The sequence below is a fragment of the Manis javanica genome, chromosome 2, assembly GCF_040802235.1.
Source record: "Manis javanica isolate MJ-LG chromosome 2, MJ_LKY, whole genome shotgun sequence".
NCBI lineage: Eukaryota > Metazoa > Chordata > Mammalia > Pholidota > Manidae > Manis > Manis javanica.
Window position 1 is genome coordinate 2,173,377 of NC_133157.1, and position 25,559 is coordinate 2,198,935.

The 25,559-nt window shown below is 57.5% G+C and overlaps 1 protein-coding gene and 1 long non-coding RNA gene across 3 annotated transcripts in view; one reads left to right on the top strand and one right to left on the bottom strand.

Moving 5' to 3' along the window:
• OLFM1 (olfactomedin 1) overlaps positions 1-25,559 on the bottom strand; it is a 38,948-nt gene that overhangs the window by 10,987 nt on the left and 2,402 nt on the right. The window contains exons 1-4 of one of the 2 annotated variants that reach the window (XM_037007734.2): positions 15,823-16,121; positions 13,815-13,964; positions 9,111-9,266; positions 6,991-7,210 (exon numbers count right to left, since the gene is read on the bottom strand). In XM_037007734.2, the coding sequence (XP_036863629.1) occupies positions 6,991-7,210; positions 9,111-9,266; positions 13,815-13,964; positions 15,823-15,972 (676 nt within the window). In that variant the 5' untranslated portion in view covers positions 15,973-16,121. Of the gene's footprint in view, positions 1-6,990; positions 7,211-9,110; positions 9,267-13,814; positions 13,965-15,822; positions 16,122-25,559 lie in introns of those variants that run through there. The other variant, XM_017646009.3, reaches the window with a different exon arrangement.
• Positions 13,976-23,932, top strand: LOC118970435 (uncharacterized). The gene is made up of 3 exons (XR_005058392.2): positions 13,976-14,922; positions 18,114-21,700; positions 21,902-23,932. It is a non-coding gene; the product is annotated as an uncharacterized lncRNA (long non-coding RNA).

A 25,559-nucleotide genomic window follows, 5' to 3' on the forward strand; every position in this document is an offset into this window, starting at 1 on the left:
AGTGGCTGCAGAGCTGGAATTTTGAAAGCACCGACCAGGGAGCACCAGGGTGGACGGGACCTTGGGCATGACCTCAGCACCCTCCCATCTCAGATGCAGGCTGCAGACGGCTGGGGCTCGCTCAGGGCCACTCAACAGTTTGCCGGCTGGACCTGACCCCAGCACGCCCAGGAGCCTGTGCAGTGCCCCTCCCCTAGCTCCCCAGCCTTCCAGGCTGCCCCTGATGGCCCGGGGGCAGCTACCATGCCGAGTGCAAAGCCCACTCCTCCTGCTCAGATGCCAACCTATGTGCTCAGACACTTAAGTCTTCTGGAGCACAAGAATCTCAGCCAGACGCGGAGGGGCCGTAGGAGCCAGATTCTCAACCTCTGGAGGTGGAAGCGGGGGCCTGTGCCTTCTGAACGTCCTGCCCTTCCTCCAGGCAAGGCCTGTGTGGCACTGCTCAACTGCCACCCCATTAGCATATGTGCACAGTGGTCTGCAGCGTTCGGAGGAGCTCTGGGCATTCTGGGAGATTGTCAGTGACTTGGCCCAGCGACCTCGGTTTAGCCTTGCGAAGTGGAGGGGCAAGGCCCGGCCCACTCCCCTGTCCACACAGGCTGGGGTGCCTCCTTCTCTCTCACAAACTTAAAGTGGGGTGAGTACATCCATGAGCACCATCAAACAAGATTGGAAAGGTACAACTCCAATACCCACCCGCCCAGCGCCTGGCGCTGCCGCTTCTCTGTGCTGGCAGGAGACCCATCTCTGAGCAACACAGAGGGATCAGGAGCTGACGGCGGGCAGAAGAAAGGCTGGCTTTGCACCCAGATTCCCATCAAGCCACGCTGCCCTGCTCCTAAGTGCCCGAGGCCCGCTGCAGGGCCGCTGCCTCTGGCCCGCACCTATTTTTACCCATCCACCCCTTCTCCGGGCTTAATTGTTGTTCCAGCTTCAGGAGTCACGCGCTTTCTCCCGCGGACACTGTCCCCCCGCTGCCCATGTTTCTCAGTAGCAGCGTTGCTTGCAGGGCTGGAGGGCATGTCTCTAGACAGGCAGGGTCACTGCTGAAAATCCGAGCAGTCCACTTGGTCCTGGGCGTCCCCTCCTCAGCCATGGGCTGGGGGTCACGTCCAAGGCCAGCCAGCATCTACAGCGACCAGAAGTGAAGAAAGTGGGGGGGTTCTCAGAAAGCTCACGAGACTGCTTGCTCACAAGAGTCCCAGGCCAGCTTTCCACCTTGAGGATTCGGGGCGGGGCTCCCTAAGTATTTCTCCTGGAGGAGGACGGGCGTGAGCGAAGGCTGGCCTCGCCTGGCACTCTCTCTGTTCCAGGCGGCCCTGCGGGGATCTGGGCTGCCCCGGGAGACAGCAGACCCTCTGAGTGGGCGGGGGGCATCTCTACCATGGACTGCCTTCCTGTAGTCCTCCTTGCTGCCCGGAGGTGGCGGCTAAGGCAGCATCCCGTCCTGTGAACTTCCCATGGGAGAGCCTCCCCAGCCCTGAGCCAGCGAGCACTAGTCCGGTTGGCCCCAGAAGAGGTCCAAAGGAGCCCTGGCACCCGCTGGGGTCATGGCCGGGAAGCCCGTGCAGAGCCTGCTGGTGTTCTGTCCAACAGCCCGCTGTGGGTCCCAGCCGCTTCACCCTGCGCTGCTGGCTCAGACTAGAGCTCCATCCCCGAAGGAGACCAGCTGTGTCCCCGTCACACTCAGATGGTGAAGATGGAGGGTCAGCACCCCGGCCTGGCCCAGAGGCTGGCCACTCACCCAGCTCTTCCCGCCTCCACACCTTTGCTCAAGTGCCACGCCTGCCTCCCCACCTGTCTGCTGAGGCGTCAGGCAAACCGATGTCTCTTCCAGAGACCTCTCCCTTCAGAGCTCGGCCCACCTCGTCCCCCCTGACATGCACTGCGTGGGGTGAGGACCCGGGTCTGGGCCTTAGTGCCCCAGGCAGGACTCCTGCAGGACCCGTCCTGTTCCCCCGACTCAGCCTGGGGAGCTGTGACGGAATGAATGATGAATGAATGAATGAATGACTCATCTTTCTGAAAATCCTCGTCTGTCTATTGCTTTGCCCTGTGTCCCAGCAGAGGGGATGGAGGTGGAGGCCGGCCTCCTCTGCGGGCAGCAAGGATGGCTTCCCTTTTCTATAGAATGAGTAACAGTGGCGAGGCCGCCTCAGAGGATGGTGGTGGGATCCCAGGGGCGAGGGCTTCTAGAAGGATGCCTGAGGGGAGGGAGCACCCCCTGAGCGGCCTTGTCATGACCGTGAATCAGTTGCAGAAGGGCCCCATTCCCAAGGCAGGGCCAGGCTGCCCTGGGCCAGTCCACACCCTCCCCAGCCACCGCTGTCTCCTGGCCTGCCCGCCAGGGACCCCTATCCCTCACCCAGGCCCCGTGCTCCAGGGCACAAGCCCCAGCCCCAGCCCTGGGCAGGAGCCTGACGGTCCTGTCAGAGCCAGAGGGCCCTGCTGGCTGGGAGCCCCACTCTCCACGTGACTGGCCGCAGCTCAGGCCTCCAGGGCCCACGGCGCAGGAGGCCCCCCCCTTGCCTTGAGTCAGGGAGTTATTTTTGGTTCTCTGTCCAGACTGCTTCTGCCAAGACCTTGGGAACTGACAGGATCTAAAAAAGCCCCACGGCCGAGCCTCACAGCGGAGTCTTGGCACATCCGGTTCGGGCAGGAGTCCCTCTGTCACGCACGGCTCGGGGTGTGTGTGAGGAGGGCAGGGGAGGAGGGGGGGGCCCAGGCAGGGCCCTGTGCGGGCGCCCCAGAGGGGCCGAGCCCCGGGACAGCATGCTCGCTGGCAGGGCCTGGCCACCCCGAGCCCGGGACGACTCTCAGGGGGAGGATGGCCGCCTTGCAGAGCTGGGGGCCGGGACAAAGTAGGGCCCCGCCGATGGAAGCATGTGCCCCTGCTATTCCTAGAAGGAGGCCACTTCTGAACGACAGCCCGGATGGGACCCGGACCAGAGGACACACCACAGAGAGAGGCCAGAGACCAGATCGAGGGGCTGGCTGCCCCACAGCGGGCAGCCCGCATCCCAGGCCGCCCAGCACACCCCGTGCATCCAGGGCTTATCCCTTAAAGGCTGGGAGGCGTTTGCAAAGCTGGGGGCTTGAACAGACTAACTCCCCTCAGATGAAATCCCCTGAGGACTCAGAAGCCCCCCATGGCCAGCCGCATGCTCAGAGCCAGAGCCTGGGAGGGGGCGAAGGGAGGGTCACACATCCTGCCCTCCCAAGGGCTCGGGAAGGGGCAGATGCACAGCCCAGGCACTTCCAGGAGGACCCCGGAAGGGGACGCCCCTCCAGACCCTGCTCAGCTCTCACGGATGAGCCACTGCTCTTCAGAGCTGGGGTGCTTCCTCCCTGCCAGTCCAGCGGGCTCTCCTGCAGACCCAGGCGTCCTGACCCAAGCTCTCAGTCCTCCTCCAAACGCAAACCCACAGGTGCTACTTCATCCTGGTCCCTGCCAGGAGCGTGCTTGTCGGCTCCCTCCAGGTCCCCGGAGCCGGTGAGGGCCAGTCTCTCTGCCTCGACCCTTCCCCGCATCTCCAGGGTTAAGGAATAGGGAGGCCTCGGAAGTGCCTCCCCAGGAGAGCGAGCCCCAGGGCAAAGCATGGCGCCCCGACACCCCAGACTGGGAAAGCGCCCGCGCTCTGACTCTCCCAGCCTGGGCTCTGGCGGGCGCAGCTCCCCCTGGCTGGCGGGGCTCTGGGGCTTCGCTCAGGTGTGCTCCTGGTGGGACGAGGAGACCCCACGGACACCAGAGCTGGGGCTCCGCCTGAGCTTATAGGTGTCTGGGCACTTCCTTCCCACCCTTTAAAAGAAAAACTAAGAAGCCTCTTAGCATCTGGGTCCCAGGATGGTATACCTGGGGAAGCCCTAAAAATCAGCTCTTTTCCCCTCATTTGACAGCCAGAAAATTGAAGGCACATGACGTGCCGGGCCACACCGATGTGCATGAGCCGCACTCTGCCTTGGGTCTGGCTTCAGTCAGCTTAGTCGTGGGGGTGGCTGACTCCACAGACTTTATGGGGTGACAGAGAAGTCCACACCCTGCTCAGGGGACAGGGCTGGGGTCAGCTCTGCCCTCCCCTCCCAGAATGAGAGGAGCTGCTGGGAGTGGTGAGACCCCGAGCCCTCCCAGAGGACCCCCAGGGTGCTGAACTTCTGCCCAGTTCTGGGAAGTTTCAGATTCAAGTCTCACGTGGGCCACTATGAAAAACATACAGTCCCATTGAGAGAAGGATCTTCACAAATGGAAACAGAAAACAAATGGGGCCTGCATTCCAGGCTTTAGTTTTTCCTGCATGTGCTCTGGGTCAGGATCATCGGCACCGTCAACTTGAAAGGGGGTGACGCAGAGAGATGGAATTTAGAGCCCTTTTGGGGGACTGCAGGGACACCCGTCCTCCACGGCCACACCAGGAAGGAGACAGGCCTCTGTTCACTGGACCAAGACACCCATGGCGGGACCTAGACGCAGCTGAGGAGTGGAGGGGCGAGGCAGGCCACCACCCCACGACAGTCACCCTGCGGGCATCCTGCCCAGGGGTGCCTGTGGGCTCCATGGCTGCCTCCCCTGCGTTAGCCTGTGGGCGACTCCCACCCCTCGGGAAACAGGCTGCAGAGATGGTGCGGATGTGCAGGGCTAAAATTATGACTAAATTAAGGATCCACAGGATACTAACTTAGTCCCTGTTATTACTGAGAAACCCAGGGAGAGGGAGGGGCAACAGCCAAATCTGTCATCTGTCTGTCCACCAAGTCTACCTTCCGTCTGTCTACTATGTATCTATTTATCATCTACCTACCTATCATATATCTGTCTGTCTATCCATCATCTATCATGTATCTAACCATCTACCTACCTACCTGTCTGTCTGTCTGTCTGTCTATCACCACCCACTTACCTAGCTCCTATCCATCCCACAATCACCCGTCCTGCACTGGGCACCGTCGTGCACTGGGCAGCCCGAGGTGCCGCGGCGTCTGTGTCCCACTGCACTGACTCCAGGGTACAGGGACTCTTACACCTTCATTTTAAGGAGGAACAAGTGGCTGGCACTTGAGATGTCAGAGCCTTGAGACAGTCACACAGCTACAAAGTGGCATTCAGCATCTTACAACACTGCCTCCCCCCTACCCGGGCTCTCACAGCTTGGTGTTCTTCCAAATCCCCCCGGGGCTGGTTAAATGCAGATCCCCGGGCCCCACCTGCAGACTGATTCGGTGGGTCTACCTGCATGTCTAGGTCTTTCTGAAGAGAGAATTACACGCAGAGGTGAGCCACGTGGCTGCACCCCTACGGTGGAGAACACGGCCCCTGGGGGCTTACTCCTCCTCAGTCCTTACTCTCACAGTACCCGGGGATGTCCACCCAGCTGCTAAAAACAGGCCACGTACAGCCGGGAAGGCTGCTCTGCCTGGAAGGGCTCTGAGCTTCTCGCCAGTTAACTTTCTGCTCTGAATTTCCATTTAGCTCCCTGATCCCTTAATTGGGAAGTGGGAGGGTTTTCTCCCTGGTATACACAGTCTGCATACCAGGGAGAGAAAATGCTGCTCGTGGGAAATAAATAACCAACAGCCACCCACCCTGGATTCTCCCTGGGCTGAGGGGACGCCTCCACGTTCGGAGCATCTGGAGAGGAAGCGGCGATTGGGGCCTGGGGGTAACTGTGGGCAAAAACCCAAAGACTGTGCCAGCGGAAATATCCCCACAATCATTAACAATTCAAGCATTCTCACCGACTCCCGGAATGTCAACAAACATGGGAAGAACAGTTAGAGAGGGTGCGGCGCAGACCCCTCCTGGGATGGTCCCAGGTCCCCAGCCCCACACACCACCGGGAAAACGCGGCACCAGTCCCTCTGGGACAGGGCAGAGGCGTGTGCTTGCCTAAACTCCCACCTGTCCTCTCCAGAACTAGGGAAGTTAAGAGCTGATGCCTTTGCTAGGACACTTGAACAGCATTACAGGGGACTAGACGCAGAGCCTGTTCACCCCAAACGGCTGGCCAGCTCTACTTCCCTGCCTTTTGAATATCCTCTCACCCAACAGCACTGGGATTTGTAGAAGCGTTTGTTCCTTGGGGGTGTCTTAAGTTTATAATGAGGCATTTGGGGTGGGGAGGGATAAAAAGAGAATCAAGTTAGAACCTAATTAAACCTAACGGAAACTTCTTCACACAGCAGAAGCACCCTAAAGATTACCCTGAGTAACTCTAAAAAATGTATACTTCAAATAAAAAAGCTTTGTATGAAAAATGGTTGGTGAGAAGGGCTAGATCACCTTCATTAAGAAAATCTAAAAATGGAATTGGAATTTAAAAGGTGCTATTTAAAAGTAGACTTGGGGAGTAACACGTTCAGCTTTGCTAAAGCAGCTAACAGGAAAGGGGGTGACGCAGTGGGCATTTGGACTAAACATCCAAAGTGCTCCCCCAAGTTGGGGGTGCTTAGAAAATATGGGTGGGAGCAAGGCGCTCATTAGCTTGCAGGCTCCACGCCTTCCAGGACTCCACTTGCTGTGAATGGCAACTTCTACTGTGATGTGATTGAATTTTCTTTTCTTTTTTATCCAAACTCTGCATGATTCATATCTTGGGAGCTTCATCGGCCCTCCTTCTCACCCTGGAGGGAATCTGAGAGGTGTGTTTCCAGTCCTAAGAACTTGTGTCCTAAAAGCTCACTCCAGCAAGCACGCACACACATGCATTCTTCAGATGGTACGTAACATCTAATTTCATCCTACTTTTTCCAGGTGTGCAACTGCATGGGGTTTGTGAGCTGGCTGTTGCACAGGACTGGACAACCCTGGGGTGGGGGCTGCTGCCTAACTCCTCGCCATCCCTCAGGGTAGCCCTACCCAGAAGCCCTAGTCCAGCCATCATCTCATCAACTCGCTGCAGCCAGGCGGGCGCTGTCCACTTCAGCACCACTCCCCTAGGCCTCGTGTGGGCCGAGGTGGGTTGTGCAGTGCCACGCCCCTGCAGGGTCTGGGCCTACCTAGTTTTTGCATGCATGCACGGAGCCTTTCTTCAAGATTGGACACTCTGCTCTGAAGTTCATCGTAGTCATAGGCGCCAATTTCCTCTTGCAGCTCGTTTAGCACTGACGTCAGATTCTGGACCTCCTCTTTAAACTGCAATACCAATTTGGCATCGGCCTTGTACTCTTCCAACACGGGTATCAAAGGCCTAAGTTCATCCATTTTCGCTTTTATCGCCTGCAAGGTCAAAATAAGCTGGGTTCAGTGCGATGCGTGCAAAAACTTGTAACACCCTGCCTTGGCCTGGCTTCTCCCTAGGCGAGGGAAAATGCACATATTTACAGGTTTATTTATTCTGGTCCAAATGAGTTAGAAGAGCATATTAAACAGTCTTCAGAACACCAACACATTTGGGAAAGGTCTTTATTGTCAGTTTAGAATGCCACATCTTAAGGTTACATGCTTTAAGTCACATACACAAAGTTTCTCTTTTTTTTTCTTTTTCAAAAAATGCATTGACAAGTGTTCAAACTATTCATGAAATGCATCTACAGTCGCATGCAAAAGAGATCCTGGTTGTGTTCAAGATTCCTTAGTGAAATGGTGCTAAGTATTGGGAAATAATAGTAAAAATGCATGGTGCAAAAAACTCTCTGGCCCTCTTTCATGGTTACATGGGGTGGACTGTTTCTTCAGTCACTGCAGCGCTGAAAAAACGCTTTTAAGTTAGCCCTGCAAGCAAGAAAACGAAATACTGTTGAGGAACTAGCTCACTAGCCTGCCTTAAACAGCCAGTAACAGACAAATATTTTCATGGTCACTTAAAAAAAAAAATCACACTTCGATGCTAGAGTTAGTCCAAACAAACTGCTTTAACAATTATACAGACCTCCCTCACAACATTTGCTGTGGAAATCCTTAAGGCCATTAAAGCACGGTAAAGGCAAGGGGTTGCTTTTCTTCCCCTGGAACCGAATCACCCCACATTTTGGAACTGGGAGATGCTTGTGTGGACGATGCTTGCAAAGACGAGCTAGCCAGGGCTGCTAAAGATACCCTCGTCTTTAGAGGAACCTGAGTCCACCGCAGAGAAGGGAGGGCTGGCCTTTCAAGGAGAGACACAAACTCTTTTGGGTCAGGCAAGTCACAATCTCCTTCCCGGATCATCCGTGGTGGCATGTCAGAAGCAAAGACATGAATGACCACCTGCCTCCAATGAGCAATTGGCTCATTTCTCACCCAAAACAGGAACAGGCCTGCTATTATTTTATTTGTAATATAGACTTATAACTTCATTAGCTTGTCATTTGTCTGTATAAGGTATGGCTTTTCAAAGTGAGTTCTTGCTTCATGCAGGGAGCCCATCAAAGGAAAACATTTGCATAAAAAGGACGGGAAGACAGCCTCGGCAATTCCTAGTCAGAAAGGGCTGTGTAATTTGACTTGTTCATTTACATCTAGGTTAGGTTCCTAATTAACATGCATGTATATCTTAATTAAGGTGCATATAATTTCTCAGTTTGATCATTCTGAAGCTGAGTGAACTCTAGGTGGATATATACATATGTGTACATATGTATATATCATTTTAGGTCAAACAAACTCTGGCTTTAATGTCCAGAGTTACCTGGAGAAAAGGGACACTTACCACAGAGCGAGAAAGATGTTGGTGTCTCTCTCTTCCCTGCGAATCTACACCGTGTGCCTTGTCATAGCTAAATCAGGTCAGATGTGAAAAACCTCCCTGAGTGATCCCCGCGCAGAAATGGCTGTGATCAATTAAGCTAATCCTTGGCTAATGTGATTTACCCACAGCAGCTGTGGAATGACAGGGACCCATCAGGTCCCTTCCCAGCTAATCCGGAAGCCGGGACCCTGGCCTGGGAAGCTGATAGGGGCTGAGCACCGCAGCTCAGGTCGGCCCCTGCCCCTTTCAAGGCAGCCTTTTCACCAAACCGGGGTGAGGACCGGTCGCCTCTCGATTCCCAAGGACAGCAGCCATTTGCAAGGCAAAAGGCAGTCCTGGTTGGGCTCCTCCCCGTCCCAGATCGCTATTTCTAAAGGTAAAGGGTGGGGGGCGGGGAGGCATGAAGGGAAAACAAGCCGGGTCTTGGAGAAGGAGGAGGAGCAAACGTACCTTGAACTGCCTGGCCAGGTGTTGCTTATGACTCTCCTCCACCTGCTTGAACTTGGACTCCAGGCCTTTCATTTGGTTCTCCATCTTCTCCACGTACTGCAGGTCTCTCTGAGTCCGCCTGTCCAGGACCTCTATGGACTGAGACATGTTTTGCACCTGTCAAGAAGGCAACAGGTTCAAGCAGCAGCTGCGGCAGGTGCTGGGTGATGTGATTTGCCTCCTGACGCACGACAGCGACCTTTTCCCCGCGTCCAACACATGGGGAACCAGAAGCGGCCCGCACAATATTTACTGATTATCACCAGCATCCGGGATGGTTCTGACCAGGAATGCCCCAGGGCTCACTGCTTTGCTAAGCATTTCCCCTGCCATCTTCCAGGAGTTCTCTCATGCCCAGAGATGCAAATCCGGGTACAAGAGCCCCCCGGTTCCTCATGGGTCACAGTGCCAGGTATATGGTTTTGGGAGAATTTTTTCTGTTTCTTTGGTGCGGGGGATTGTTTCTAGCCTCTATTCTGCAGGATGAGATGGGTTAGGTAGACATGAACACCAACAAAGATGAACAGCACCACGGGGTTCCCCACACCAAGTATGGGTGATCTTTGCTCCTAAATCTCACTGGGTGTCTTGCTGCGATGGTTGCATAAGCGGAGAAGGAAGAACAGGCAGCTACTTTCCCTGATTTTGCATCACCCGTGTCCCCCCATCTTGTACACCATCCATCACATCCCACAGTGTCATAGGGGGGTGGCTACTCGACAAACATGCACATTCAGAACGTAGAGTCAGGAATCAATCACCCAGCAAATGAGGAATCGCTGTTTTACATCTTTCCAGGCAGATCTGAATTGAGTCTAGCCTCAAGACGTAACTTTAATATTCAACAGGATTCCAGAGAGCTTAAAAGAAAAACAGCTTTAGTGCAGCCACCTGCCAGTGCATTTTATTTTCAGGAAACTGGCTTGCGTTCCTGTGCGAATGCACTTGGGCGGTGGGGAGATGGAGTGAAGCTCAGGATTGCCGCAGTGGGGTTTGGGGCATTTTCTCAGGATCTAGGGACGAGGATACCTCTGTAACTGCAAATCTTCACTTCTGTTTTTTTGCTGAATTTGAAAATGCTTTCCCTTTTAAGAACAAAGTCATTAGAGTCTGAGGCTTAGCTTTGCCTGGTCAGTGAAAAGGAGACGCTAGTGTGGTTTCCACTGCTTACGGTAAATAACAGAGAGCAACCTAAGGCTTCTATTACTCATCTTAGCACCTAAAAATGCCGGGGATTTTAGGGCTTATTATTTGAAAGTAACGCACACAAATTCAGTTTAAAAACACAGGTTTGTACGATACAGTATGTGGGCGCCTCTGACTCCCTCTGATCCTTTCTCTTTAGATGTTTTATGGGAAACTGAAATGCACTTGCTCGATTACCTTACATCTCCCTGTTCTCCCTCGGCTGTCTCATTCTGTCCCTTTAAATAACTGCAGCACTTTTTTTGAGAAAAGTTGAAATGTTTGGTGTCCCTCATCCTTTAAGGCCCAGCCAAAATGCTACCTCCTCCGGAAAGGCTTCCATGATGAGCTAAACCAGAAGTGGACATGACTGTCACCTTGTTGCACATGGCTGACGGCAGTAACCCATGCACCTGCTCAACCACCTTGTTGGATAGCAAACTCAGGGGAGCAAGGGGGACTGGGCCTCATTCACACCTGCGACCCCAGCACAAGGCCCAGCCCCTCCTGGACAGGGATGCCCTGCAGCCCGAGGGCTAGAAGGAACACTCAGGGCAGCTGCAGTCAGAACCTCTCTGCCCTCCCTCCTGAAAGGATATGATTCCTGACATGAAGGGCTAACCTGCTAAGCAGAAGCTGCCCAGGCCATGCTGGCTTGGGTCTCCTCCTTCTAACAGGGTGCCATGCACGCCACAATGGGCTTTCCATTTGCCAGAGAGGGAATGCTTTTAACAGATTTTAAATAAGAATGAATTTAGTAAACATTTGAAGATGCCAAGCTACTCAGTTGCTTTAAAACAAAATACACATCCTGTGGTTCTCCCCGCCCGGAGGAGTCCCTCCTCTGGCCAGTCATAAAGCAGAGGCTGAGCCTAAAGCCACAGTCACTCTCCTGAATGTCCCCACCCTCGAGACCCTCGGGACCCCCGGGACCCTCAAGACGGGCAGGTCTGTAAGCCCACTTCTCTGAAACGTCTGTTCTCTGACCTGTGGGATGTGTCCCTGAGACACGGAGAACTCAAGGTCACACAGCTCAGTGGCACAGCCTGCCCCATGCATTAGCAGCTGGAACGTCGGGGGCGGGGTGGCAGCGCCCTGGGGCAGGCACACCTGGCCTCAGGGGACTGACTGACTGCCAATAGTTACAAACATTTTCCATGTTCCAGGCACTGTGCAGAACCCGTGGTGTTATTTATCTCATTCCATCTTTATGAAACCCTGGGAGGTAATGTTGTTTTGAGGACCATTTTACACACAAGGACACCAAGGCTCAGAGAAGTTAAGCAACTTGTCTACTGTCACACAGCAGTCGGCCACGATTCAAGGCCTGGACTGACTTCAAATCCCACACTTTCAAATTCAGGGCCATGCACTTCTTCAAAGAGAACAGGGCCTGGGGCCCCCATTGGCCTTTTGTTCTCTGTGGGTCTCCAGCGGTCCTTCATGCTGGTCAGAACCATCAGGGGAGCTATCAGGCAGGCTGTAGGCCCCTTCCAAGGAACCCGGAGCTTAAAACTGCAGACTCTGGGCTTGGGACCCATGTCTGCACCTTGGGCAGCTCCTCAGGGGGTTTGAAAGTGAAGCCAGGCTGGGGAGAGAAGAATGAGATGCTCTCAAGAGGGACCCGGGCCGCACTGACAGAGGACGCAGTCAGTTGGCGCTCCCCGTCCTGCTCCCCCAGGCGAGGGAAGGAAGGAGGACGAGGAGAAGGGGGAGAGGGAAAGAAAGGGCGGGTCCCAGAGACAATGCAGGGGGGGAGCACAGGGCGGGGGCCTGCCCCTTCCTAAGGCAGAAGGCGGGGAGCTCCAGGACCTGCTCCGCAGCAAAAGGCCTGACAGAATTCTGTAAGCAGGGCCCGCCAGGGTGTGAAACAGGGCTGTGAATTTTAAAGCAGTGATGCTGTGGTGTACTTAGGCACAGGGGAGAGCTCCAAGGCCTCGTTCCCAGGGGCTCTCAGGGGTCCTGGCCCCCATCTGGCGCCTCCTCCCAAGAGCTGGAGGGTCCTGTCCTCCAGCACCCCCACCTGCCCCAGCGTCCCTAAAGCCTGGTGGCAAGCTCCACCTCCTTTCTCTCCAATCTTGAATAATTAAAGGCCCAATTACGCGGTGGTCTAGTTTGGTGTTAATAAATGTTTGTGGAATCTGTAAAATGCATTTTACTTTAATTCTTTTTAAATGATTGCCTGGGTGGCTGAAGATGGCAGTGTCCCTTAGCGGGCACAGGCCGTTCCATGCCCCTCCTCTTCTGCCCAAGGAAAGGAATCCCTCCCCATGCCCACTGCACAGGTGGGGCTGGGGGCACCCTATGAGAGCTCCTCCCCACCCTCTCCGGACAGTTCAGGAACCCGAGACCAACACAGGGCCTGCCCTGCCTGCAGTTACGTGCAGGTCTGTGGTTGAGCTGGGCTCCAGCTGTGCAATACCCACCCTGGTACCCACCCACCCCACCCACCGGGCAGGCCTCCCCTCACACTTCTCCACGGGGGAAAAGCTACAACTTCACTGGTTAGGTGTGTATTTGTGTGTGGTGATGTGTTTGTGTGTGTGTGAGAATATGTATGGCGTGTGTGTGCACATGTGGGTGTGCGCATGTGGTATACAGGTATTTGGCATGTATGTGTGTGGGGGGGGGGTGTACTGTGACACCACTCTCAGGGTGTGAGGGGTCCCATGTGTGAACGCCCCTCCTCAGGGCCTGGCTGGTGGAGAAGGTTCCCCACTCACCTTCCCTCCCTCGGTAACTCTTGGGGCCTGACACTCAGGCTGTCTGAGAATCTGGGGTTCTTGGGGTGGGAGGGGCTAGGAGGTGAGCGGGCTGCGCCAATCAGGGCCGAGGACGCCAGGCAGGTGGGAAGTCAGCCAGGGGCTTGGGTACTGGCTCCTGGACAGCTGTTTGGCCTGAGATAGTCAGGCTACCCTCTGGCCCAGGTTTCGTGGAATGGGGTGAAATCTCACTTGATCTTGTGAAGATTAAGTGGAATAATGGATTCAAAATGTGTGCACAGACTGCACAGGGTTGATCCTAGGTGGCTTAGAGGGGACGACAAAGTGGCTTTTGCCCAGGAAGGCATTCATGGTGGTGAGGGCCAGGTCCAACCAGTAAGAGGCAGAAAGAGAGCCCATCAGGGGAAATCCAACTGGCCCACGGCAGCTGTCCCTGGGCGCTGTGTGGCGGCAGCCCTGAGCCTCTGGACCAGAGACTGGGCATTACTGGGAGGGGATGGTGTGGGAGCGGAGCCCTGCATCCCCACCCCCTTCACCCACGCGGCTCCTCAGTGGGGCCTGCAGTGACCAGGAGGGTCGATTCATCGCCTCCTTGGCCACCCGTGGGCAGTTGCTGTCTATTCAGCCTTCATTCACTCACTGATTCAAGCACTCACAAATATCCCGAGTGGACGAGCCAGGGAAGAGCCAGGCCTTGGAGCCGGGACGGACACACAGAGGGACATACACGGCACACACGCATCCCACGCGGGCTCACCTTCTCCAGCAGCTGCCTCAGCTGTTTCGTGCGGGCATCCCGGGAACACATGGTCTGCTGGGGGGCAACCACCGTGCAGATACACCTGCCCTCGCTGTCCTGGGCAGAGCTGTACACCTGCCAGCTCTCCTCAGGGTTGGTGGGCAACACCTGGAGAGGGGCAGGTGGGTGAAGGAGGGCAGGGAGAAAAGGGAGACCATAAGGCTGGGCACCAGGGCCTGCAGCCAGGGAAGACTGCCACGTCCAACCCCAGGGTGGGGAGGCATCCCAGGAGCAAGGAGACAGTCACCCCACGGGATCCCCACGCCTGGAGGGAGCAAACAGGCACTGTTCTTTAAACTTTTTTTAAATTCAGGGGATTATTCAAATTTGAGAGATGTTTGAGCTTTGGCATCTGACCAAATCTATGCTTTGGGTAGAAGAGAGGGGTCGAGAGGGCAAAGCCGGAGAGGGAGGGAGGCTAGGAAGCCAGTGGCTGACTGACTCACAGGGAGCACGTAAGTTAGAAATAAGATCTCCTCTCCAGAAGGCGAGCAGGGGCGGCCCGTGCAGCCTTCTCTGCTGCGGCCTGATGCAGGGGGGGGGAGCACCCGAAGAACAGCCGGACCCGGCAGCCCGTTCACCCAGAGCTGCTCGGGCCCCGAACCTCAGCAAAGGCTGCCTGGGAGAACGCCGGGCTTCCAACTCTGTGCACTGCTTGCCACCACCAGCTTCGGTGGATATCACTAAGTTTCTGGTGTCACGTTGTGCAGGGTCACACCCAACCTCAGTCCTGAGGTGTGCCCACAGACCACCAAGAAACCAGGGCTGAGAATGGCTGGTGTCACCTTCAGCCTGCTCAGGTGGTCCTGACTGCCAGGTACGCAGGGTGGACACCGCTGCCCCACAACACTCCCTGGGCACAGATCCTCCCTGGCGGTCTGCCCAGTCGCCTCCGGTCACCTCCCTGCTATTTTTAGAATGGGGATGGGCAGAAGTTGGGGGCGGCGAGGATCTGTAGTAATGATACATTTCATTTCATTCATTTCCAACCCCAGAAGCTGAAGACCCAGAGGCAGGAACGAAGCCATCAGGAAGCAAACACTGCATGCAATTCTGGGAGCAGCAGGTGAGGTGACATGAGGGGCCTTGGGAAGGGGCGGCCGCAGACCTTCCGGAGAACTGCGCCCTTGGCAGCAGGGGGCGCAGAGCGAGACCCTGCCCTTCACCTCCCCTTGCTGCTCATGGGGAGCCGCCTGGGGCCCCTTTCTCCGTTGCTCAGGGGTGGTTCCCGCTCAGCCTGGGCTCCAGCAGCTCAGCCACCATCCCAGCGGTCAGCCCTGCCCAGAGGCGGCCCTGGCCATTCTCTCCCTCCCTCCCCCAAGGCCTTGCGAAAGGAGCGGAAGGGCTGGGGGCGAGCTTGGGAAGGAGTTGGCCAGCCCCCAGCGGCGGCTCCCGGGGCCAATGTGCACCTCTGACACTGGGACCCTGACGGACCTTCGAGTGGGGACGGGGACGGAAAGGTGCCTTGGGGCTTGGGGGCGCCCGCTGTCCAGCCCGCCCGCCGGGCCCCAGTCCGCGCCGGGTCCAGTCCGGCTTTTACAAAGTAGGGCGGGCTTGGTTCAGAGACCCGGCCGCGCCGGCCCAGCCTGGGGTCCTCCGCGGCGCCCCACCCTTTACTCGCTGAGTGACCTTGGACAAGTCCTCAAGTCCCCTGCCTCAGCTTCCTAACCTCATCAAGGAGGGGCCTGCTGTTGGCTGAACGAGGACTCCAGGCTTCCAAGTCCCTGAGCAGGCACCCCCCCGCCCCGCGCGGACCCGGCCACCGAAGGACGCGTGACCCCCGGGGGGCCCGCGGCGGGAGGGGCGGCCGGGCCTGGGGGCGCAGGGGCTGGCTCACCCCGCGGCTCGGGCAGCCCGCCCGGGGGCCCGGCCGGCGCCCTTAGCCCCGCGCCCCGCCACCTGAGCGGCGCGCGCCCAGCCCGGGCTCGGGGAGGGGGCCGCCCCGGCGGGCGGCGGGAGCACTTACGCCGGTGCTGCGGTCGAGCGTCCCGCCGCTGGCCGCCGAGAGCCTGGTGGTGTTGAGGCCCACCAGCGAGGGCAGCGTCTGGGACATCCAGTTGGTGATCATGGCCATGGTGCTCAGCACGACCCCGATCTTGAGCAGCGGCACGGACATCGCGTCTCGAATCACCTCCTGCGCCCGCGCCGCGCCGGCGCCGGCTCCGCGCCCCGGGCAGCCTTCAGGCGGCGGGCACCGCGGCGGGCAGGGGCGCCCGGCCGTGTCCCCGCGCCCCCTCGGCCCGCCGCCGCCCGCCCGCCGCCGCCGCCGCCCCGCGCGCCCCGGCCATGGCCGCCCCGCGCCCGCGCGCCGGGGACAGTGGCCGCCGCCGCCCTGCGCGCCCGCCGCCGGGAAGGGCCGCCCGGCTCTGGCTCTGAGCGCCGCGCGGGCTGCGCGCGGGGGCCGCGGCCGGGAGGCGGGGACACGGCCGGGCGGCGGCCGACGCAATCTGCCCAGGCAACGGGTGGATTTTTCCTCCCCGCTCCGGCTCCCCGCCGCCCCCTGGCTGCTGGCAGCGAGGGCTGCAAACCCCCGTCGCGAGGGGTGGGGACGGGGTGACCGGGAGGGCAGGCAGACCACCGCCCGCCCCCCAAGTCCCAAGAGTGGGCGCCCGGCCTGGCCGCTGCCCACCCACCCTCAGGCCGCCGGGCGGGCGAGCGAGGCCGGGCACCCCTCCGAGCCCACCCCGCCCCGAGGGCTCGCTCCATCCCGGCTGCTGGGCACGTAGTTCGCAGGCGGGCCCAGGCTCCCCACCGGCCCAGGCGGCCCCAGAAACCCAGCCAGGAGGGCAAACTCTTGGCCGGCTCCGAAAACAGACCCTCCCGGGGGTCTCCAGCTCTGGGGAAAGTGAATGAGCAGAACGGAGCGGCCCTCGCGGGGGCCGGGGCAGCCAGGTGCTCTGAGGCCTTTGGGAGGGAGGGAGTCTCCCGTCAGGTGCTACACCCACCAGTGTGGGCTCCCGGTGGGGGTGCAGGCTTGGGCTCAAGCATGCCATCCCAGCGGGAGAGCTAAAGGGGTCCCACCCACGAGGGGGTGGTGGCTAGGGCCCTGGGCAAGACCCTGGGGGCTGTGGTTGGGGGGCAGGGGTGGAGCCCAGGCCCTGGGGCCCAGGCAGAGGGGGCAGGGTGGGCGGGCACAAGCCCCAGCCCTCTGCAGCGCCAGCGTCAGGGCACGTGTCCGTCTCCAAGCAAGTGGAGGGATGGCTGGGTCAAAGCCCTTAATAGGGCTGTAGAACTTGCAGGCGGCTTGTAAGCAGAGATAAAAGGCGCTTTCTCCAGGCCTCCCGTTAAGCTTTCCAAGCCTTTTGGGAAGGAGAATCCCCTACGCTCCTTTCTGCCTGGGTGAAAATTAATCTCCTTTTCCAGGTTGGGGATTGAAAGCTGGAGGTTGGGAGGGCGGGACCAGCCTTCCTGGCACCCGCCCAGGATGGACACCATCTTCCCAGGACTTGCGTCTGCTCAGTCCCCTACACAGAGGGGACTTAGGTCCAGCCAGGAAGGTCCTGACTTGATGTGGTGTGAGACCACCTGAAAGGGTTCCTCTGATTCTTTTTCTGATTAATGCTGGGATCTGTGGCAGCCTCTGGGCGCGATGTGGCTGATTCCAACTGCTGGGCAAGGGCGCCATCTCCCAGTGTGAGCGGGTACTGCAGGCTCTGCTTACTGGGGAGGTCGGGCTGCACAGAGTCCCGAAGGGCTGGGCCGCGGGGCGGAGGCGGGCTCACCTGACCAGGAATGCCCCGCCGGCTTAGTCTGTGGACGTTTGACACTGTTCAGAGTCACAAGCCTCCTCCTGAATCCCTTACACCTGCCCTGCACTGCAGGCCAGTGAGACCCAGCCGAATCCAATCTACAGAAGTCTCAGGCCACCCATATATTTGTCACCTACCAAATGCAAGATGTGGGGTACAGTGTGCTGCAGAGAAACCCCGAAACAAAACCAGGACACTGGATGCAGCATGTCACACCCCCTAGGACGGAAGCAACACCAATGTGATGGTAGTGGCTTGCTAGGCACTTCCTGTAACCGGGCAACATGTGTGAACAAAAATTTCCTCACCACCAACCCAGTACATGCCATTGCTGGAACAAGGCATCTCAGAACAGTCGCTCTGTGCAGGCTCTGGGGCCCAATGGCCTGGGGTGGAGGCTTGGCTCTGCCACTGGCCGTGAGACCCTGGCCATGGTGATTAGTCCCTCTGTGCCTTGGTTTCCCCCTCGTAAAGCTAATAATAGTAATAGTACCCTTCCTGTTGTCAGGATTAAATGGATGCCCAGGAGCAGGCTCAGCGCCCAGTGAGGTTTGCAGAAGACAACACATGCTCACGAGGAACCCTCTCAGAGCAGCTGACGCTTAAGCCAATGGCAGACCTGGGATCTGACGCCCCCAGGGACTTCTGCCACATCTTTTAAGAGCTGCCTTTGGCCGAAACCGTCCACCCACAAGAGATGCTGTGGATGGAGATGCACAAACGGTGACGAGGCATCGCCAGACATGAAATCAACTCCCTCCCTTCAAGGAACGTGAAGCTGTGGACACACAAAGACTTACAAAACCCAACTCTCCTGATTCTGAAGGACTTCTGATTAGAGTTTATGTCGGTAATATTCCATAAGGATTTACAACCGGTATTCTCACTGCGAAGAGCGCCAACTGACTTGGCTGGAGTCCTCAATGGAGAAACTGGAATCCAGGTAGTCTGCAACGACGGAGCCGAGTACCACTTCAAAGAGCTGCCGGGGGCAGAGGCCCCAGACTGACGAGCTGCCTTCAGCTGGGTGGGCCCAGTACGCTCTCCAGCTGTCTTGGGGACAGGCCATTAGGGCTGCTCGGGAGACGTGCAACTACTTGTCATGTTCTGAGCTCACAGTCATGCTGGGAGCCAGAAAGGGTTTATAGCATCTTTTAAGGCAGGGCTGGGAAGCAGTCCTTTAAAAATGCAGCTTGGGGTCACTTACACGGGGCCTGCCAAATGTGGACTGTGCTTTGGGATTCCTGCAGTTCCCTGGGAACTAAGCTGACCCAGGGTGGGAGGCGGCGGGTATGGGGGGAGTCAAAGAATTTGGAGGTGATGGGAGGAAAAGCTGATTCACACCCACCCACCCGGATGGTTTTTAAATCCCAGGCATCTTTTCCTTTACTCATCTATGTTGATAGAGAAGTGAATAGGTTTATTATGTCCCTTGTGCCAGGTGGAGTCTGAATAGAACTGGGATGTGTGGCAGGTACAGCCCTGCTTCCCACCCAGCTGGAAGCTGCCCCCAAACTGCTGTGACCTGCACTCCCAATGCTCTGATCTGCGCCTGAGCTTCTGTAACCTGCCCCCCGGCTGCTCCCACCTGCCCCCCTGATGCTCCCATCTGAACCTTGCCTGCAACCCCACCCTTACCTGCACCCCTGCCCCTCACCTGCAGCCCTGCTGCTCTGACCAGCTTCCAGCTCATCTAATCCTAACCAAAGTCCTCTCCTGTGTCTGGAATCCATGATTTGGAGGGAGGAGCTGCAGCTTTTAGTGCATTTGAAAGGGTCATTCGAGAAACCCAAGCAAGTGTAATTTGACTTAGAAGCCTACACAGTGCTTCCAAAAGCAAACTGGCTTGTGGAAGAATGAAGGCATTTGGATTAAAGGATTCACAGCCTGGGCCGACCCCAGGTATTCCTAAGGAGGAGTCTAAATCCCAGTTTCCACATGGCTTCCCTTGAAGCCAGGACCCATTTGTGTTCACAACTCCAAACAGCCATCGTAACCCTGATGGAGCAGGCGCTGTGCCCAGACACCCTCAAACCCTCCCACGGTCACAGACCCTTCCCGGGGCCCACAGGCAGTGCTGCTGTCACTCCACTTTGCAAATGAGATGCTTGGGGCTTAGAAAGATAGTACGATCTGTCCGAGGTCACATGGTGAGCCAGCTACTCTCAGGGTCGAGCTCAGAAACACGGCCCACTGCCTTTCAGATGTCATGGTGTTCCAGTCCACCAGGGCTGCTGTAGCAAAATGCCACCAACTGGTGGCTTATAAAGAGAAACATATTGTTCACAGCACTGGAGGCTGGAGGCTGAGACTGAGGCGCTACCTGGCACATTTTGGTTGCGACTGCTCCCTGGCCCGCAGGCAGCCCCGATGGCTGTGTTCCCACGTGGTGGAGGGCAGGGGCTCTCTGGGCCCTGATCCTGCCAGGGCAGAGCTCCTCCGAACAGCCCTGCCTCCTAAAACAGCCCCTTGGGGGTTAGGATTTCAACACTTGAATTTGGGGGACCAGCCAGGTCTGTGTCCTCACGCTGGCCCATTCTGGCCATGACCGTGGTGGGCTCTGTGAGTTCACCAGCACACGTGAATATAAGGATGCCGAGACCCAGAGACTGGGACATGCGTGTGACTCTCAGCGTGTGTGTCAGTGAAAGCGCCCCTCGCCTCCAGTCCTGCCTTCTCATGAGGGGCGGGCACACATAGGAGCCTTACCTATACCGAAGCCCCACAGCCACCGTGCGGCGGGCAAGGACGTACATCTGAGTGCCTCCATCCCACAGACAGAAAACAGGTCCACGGTGGGGACTTCCTCGCAGCCTGGCCAGCCCCGTGCTCCCCATGCACAGGGACATCCCCAGGGTCAATGTTTGGATGTCTTCCTATTTAAAAATACACACAATTTTCGTGGGCTCTTCGCACACAGCTTGTGGAGGGGCAGGGAGAGGGAGGGGAGAGAAAGGGGCAGTGGAGGAAAAGACGGGGAGAGAAGGGCCGCAGGAGCTACTCTGCCCCTGCCCCTGGGGGCACCCTTTCCATTCACTTTCTCTGCCTGGGAAGAACATTCCAGGAGCAAGGGGAAGGACCTGGTCCTGACACATGCGCATTGACATTTGTAAGCACATTCAAGCGAAAACTGACTAATCCCGGAGCTGGTAGACTAATTCCTCTGAGGCCGTATCCTGCGCCTTCTGCTCAGATCAAGCTCCCCCTGTGGCCTCTATCAAATGCCCCAGGGACAGGAGCCACTTCCCAGCTCTCACGTGGGGCTGCTCTTCCCACTGAGCCACGTCCGTCCTCAGTCCTAGCCCTTCATCCAGAGAGCGTCTGTGCCCTCCGTCCCGCCTGGAGAGTTCCACCCTGCTCCCACAGATGATGCCCCAGACTGGCTCCCAACCAGCCGGGGAGGCCACAGTGCCATGTTCTCTTAGTTGCCCACCGGAAGTGGGTCTGGTTCTAGGGGTGGCACTTGGAAGAGAACATGGACAAGATGATTCAGCAGGCACGTCCCCCTCTGGACTGAACTCGTGGCTTTCAGGGAACCCATACACCTTACCGATCCCTCCTTTCCAGGTAGTGGACGTATCATAACCAGTTGGGAAGGACAGTCTCGTTTCTGTTGAGTAAGTAATTGATTATGACATGAATTAATTGATCTGGACCTGAATTAGAAGGTGATGTTGTCATAAAAACATCTGAGTCAACTCTGGGGCCCAGCTGGGCCTGCAGGAAACACAAGAATGCAGCCCTTGCTCAGAGCTAGGGACGTCGGAGCTGCAGATTCGGGACTCTGCCCCCCTCCTACCACAGCGCACGCGCCTTCCATCGTGGCTGCCCTCCTGGGGCACAGACTCCACCCTCAACACCATCCTCGCCATCCCAAAGGGCCTGGGACCCCTGCCTGCGGAGCCCGATGGAGCCTCGGAAGCCTTGTCACCCCCTCTACCAAAGGCCAGTGCCGTCACTGGGGGCAATCGCCTGCCTCGTAAATCGTCGAGTTGCTCGTGCAGTAACCTCAGCCAACATCAGGCAGCTGACAGCATCTCCACAGGGCTGCTCATCACCGATCCTGCCCCTGCGGCCAAAGGACAAGAGGTGGAGGTCTGCTGTCTGGGGCGGGGGTGCGTGTGCACGGTGGGGCAGGGCACAGGGACTCACTCTCTGAGGGCAGGACTGGGTACATGTAGCTGTTCCCTTTCTTTGAGTCCTACTGCGCTGTCAGATTTCTAGCTACACCTGGGGGGTTGAGTAAGTTATTCGTGATGTTTATAAACACATCTCTGTTCTTTCTTCCACCCTCAGACACCCAAAGCGTCACTTGAGGCATGTGGGAGTAACTTTCTTTCCAGAACCACCCATGCGCGCCATTTGGCAAGCTGGAGAAGTCCCTGTCTTGAGGTTTACACTCCCGCAGGGCGTCTTGTGTGTTTGCTGGAACTCGGATGGGACTGGATCTCTTTCTACAGCATCTCCAGCATCAGCACCACAGACCTGCACATCTAGATGTGGACAAAGGCTGGGGCTCCAGCACCTGCCGCCTCCCCCAGGACACGTCGTTGTCGCCCACACTCTTACTGATCACCAGGTTTTAAATGTCACGAACCACACGGAGGGTGCAGGCCAAAGATTGGAGTGAGCGGACTAGGAAGCCCACATTTTCTAAACTGCGTGACAGCAAAGAAGGTGCCACCAGCCACTGTCACCCAGGCAGCTGTTGTGAGCTGCAACCTGGGTACAGAGACAGGGGACAGCGCTGGCAAGGGTCGTCCCCAGCCTCGGGGCCTGGGAGAGGCCTGGTCACTGCACACAGCCACCCATCCTCCTCACCGGCAGTCTCCCCAGTGTTGTACGAATTATGCCAAATGCAAATGGTGAGGCAGACGTTTCAAGATGTAGAGGCCACATTAGCTCAGCCCGGCTGTGTCCCCTCTATTTCTTGGGGCTCAGCCCGTGCATGCACCTTCCTCTCACCTCCAAGAAACTGAGGTGAGGAGTCTGAGTGTTTCTCTCAGATGCCCTTCACAGAGGGGTCACATGTCTGGGGTCACTGTCCTGACCCCTGCCGCCTCCCTTCTCGAAGCCAGACTTCAAGGTCTGCAGCCCGCAGAGCGCTTGGCCGCACAGTCAACGAGACCCAGCTGGCTTGGCCCTCAGCCACACCTCTGCAAAGGTCTCGGAATGGCGTGATGGCACCAGGTCCCTCCATTTCTAGAGGTTCTGGGGGACACTGCACCCTTCTCTCAGCTTCTAATTTTCTCTATCTTAACAAGAACATGAACTCAGGCGTCCGGCTGGGACTGCACTGGGCGTTTGTCACATACGTGCTGGGCCACGAGGCAGCCCACGCACCCTCCCCAAGCCTGGGCTAGGAGGGTAATAACACAGGGGTCCTGGGACAGTGGGACCTGATCCAGACTATGCTCCTGGCACAGAGTTTGACATGCAGTTAACACTCAAAAAATACTAACCCTCGTTATTGGTTTTATCCCTAACGCTTTAAGGTCTGGACGGCAAGTTTCTTACATGTGTAATAATTGGAAACAACGAAGAGAATGCCTTTTCCGTTGCACACCCTGCCCCCTTCCCTTGCCCCACTCGTGACACCGAACAGGTTGGAAGCGGCCCTGCCGTGGAGTGACCTTACGGCTGGTGGCTTCAGAGTGTGGACAGCATGCACCGTGCATCTTTCAGAGACAAAAACTGGCTCCTCTCCCTGACAGCCTGGCAGTAGTTGTCATGCATCTAATTCAGTTTAGCTAGTAATTAGTTTTGTATTACTTTACACGGTGATGTTAATACTGATTACAGGGCCTGATAACTTTAGTAATAAGTACAACCCAAGGCAGAAAATTACCTTTTCTTTCTACTGGGGAATGCGGAAGTCGGTGGAATGAGAAGCAAATTGCTTTCGGCGATGAAGCAGCTGCTTCGTGTTGGGGATTTGCAGCTTAGTGTCCTCTGGTGTCACGGTGCCTTCCAGGCCACCCAGAGACGAGGAGCGCTTGGGACCTGAGCTGCGTGTGCGCGTGTCCGGAGCTCTGCCCCAAGGCGGTGCGGAGACAGAAGGAGCTCCGCGTACCATGAGCTAGCTGGTTTAGGAAAAGACCCAGTGCTCCCCGAATCCCCCGACAGCCACCCCCACTGTCACTCCAGGGTCCAGGGCAGACGTGGGCCTTCAAGCCGGGGGAGACCAGGGGCTGGGCAGCTGCACACATCAGCAGGGCCAGAGGCCCAAGTTCAGGCTCAGGCAGGTCACAAAATCCAGCTGTTTGGATCTCATTACATTTGTTCAAGGACGTGAGTTAGCGTCTTCCACTACAGGACAAGCTGAATCTGAGGATGAGAGGACAGATTGGAAGTGGTGGGCCTCGGTGGGATTTGGAGGGGCTCATTAACCCCCGTTACTGGTTAACACCAGCCCCACAGGGACACCTGCCCTGTCCCCACACCACATCACCCACGCTGACCGAGGAGCACCCCAGGGCTCAGGAGCCTGGACTGGCAAAGAGCTGATCCGACAAGGACCAAGCACACACCATCACTCCAAGGCCTGAAGGCACAGGACAGCCACAAGACAGCCACAGTAGCTGCTGGCCTGAGGACACTGAGCTCACGCACAGCGGGGGCTGTGGGGAAGCTGGGCCTTGGGTCATCCAGCCTGGGGTCAGCACGGCTGATGACGCAGGCTCTGCCTCACTCTTAAAATAAGTCAGATTCCCTGGCACCCCCTTGTGTGTGCTGCGGTCCACACTGCCCCCTACTTCCTGCCCCTGGCGCAGCGCTGGACCCTGATGCAGCCTTGCGACCCACCTGCGTGCCCCTCTCCCACACCCCTCCCAGTGCTTTCTCCAGCTCCCAGCGGAGCGCCCTCCTCCACTCCCATCCCCAGCCCTGGGTTCAGACAGCTCTCCTGCCCACTGGCGATACTGACGGTAGAGCCTGGGGCCTCCCACCAAGCTCCTCGGCCCAGATGCCAGACGGTGGACTCGCTCAGCGGGCTCAGCGTCACCATGCCAGTGTGACTTTGTCAAACCCGAGCAGCTGGTGTCCGAGGACGGGAACAGGCAAGGACGAGGGAGGCTGCCCACTCAGGACTGGGGGTCATGGCAGGGGTGTCTTTGAGAGCCATCATGTCTTAAAAAGGTGGAAGTTCAGGCTGAGGAGTTAAGAGACTTTCTCAAGGTCACCCAGACTGTGTCTGGGGGCACTGAGGTCAGAGTGGGGGCCGAGGGATCCAAGGTGGTGGCTGCAGAGCTTCTCTCCCTGCCACTCTCCCCGCCCAGGCCACTACACTCAGGGCTTCCGCCTCCGTCTGAAGGGGCTCTGAGGTGCTTGGAGCTCAGGGGGCCCCATGCTTTCCCGCCTCCCAGGCAGGGGGGCGACTCCCTTGCACCTGGACTCCACTGGGGAGCCTGTGCACACTTCTCAAGGAGAGTGAGATGCCAGCTTTTCATGGAAAATCACAGAAGAAGACCAGTAAAATGCCTTTCTGTCCGAGGACAAAGTTCACCTGGGCCACTAGCCTGGCACGGTATAGGCCACAGATCAATAGCTGGCATTCGATTGAGTGGCGCATCATAAACAGGCTGTGGGAGAACAGATGGCAGGGCCATGTGCGCGCCTCCCCCCGCCGGCTGCCAACCCCGGCGGGCACTTAGGAAGCGCAGGTGCAGCCCCCACGTTTCTGACTTGTTCCCATTTCAACCCGTGCCGATCAACAAAACAGAGCGGTCCTGGGACCTTGAGTCCTACAAGTGAGGGCATGGCTGCAGGAGCAGTTTACCTGAGTGGGAGGGGCAAGGGTGGAGAGGGGGACAGGGACCCCGCCGCTGGGTCACTAGCGCCCTGCTCAGCCTCTCCTGAAGCCCAGAGGTGTTCTGTTCATTTACAGATTTGGGTGGCACTGAGCTCCCGACTCCCTGCAATCGGCTTCCTAGGGTCGAATCACTTTGGGATCAAG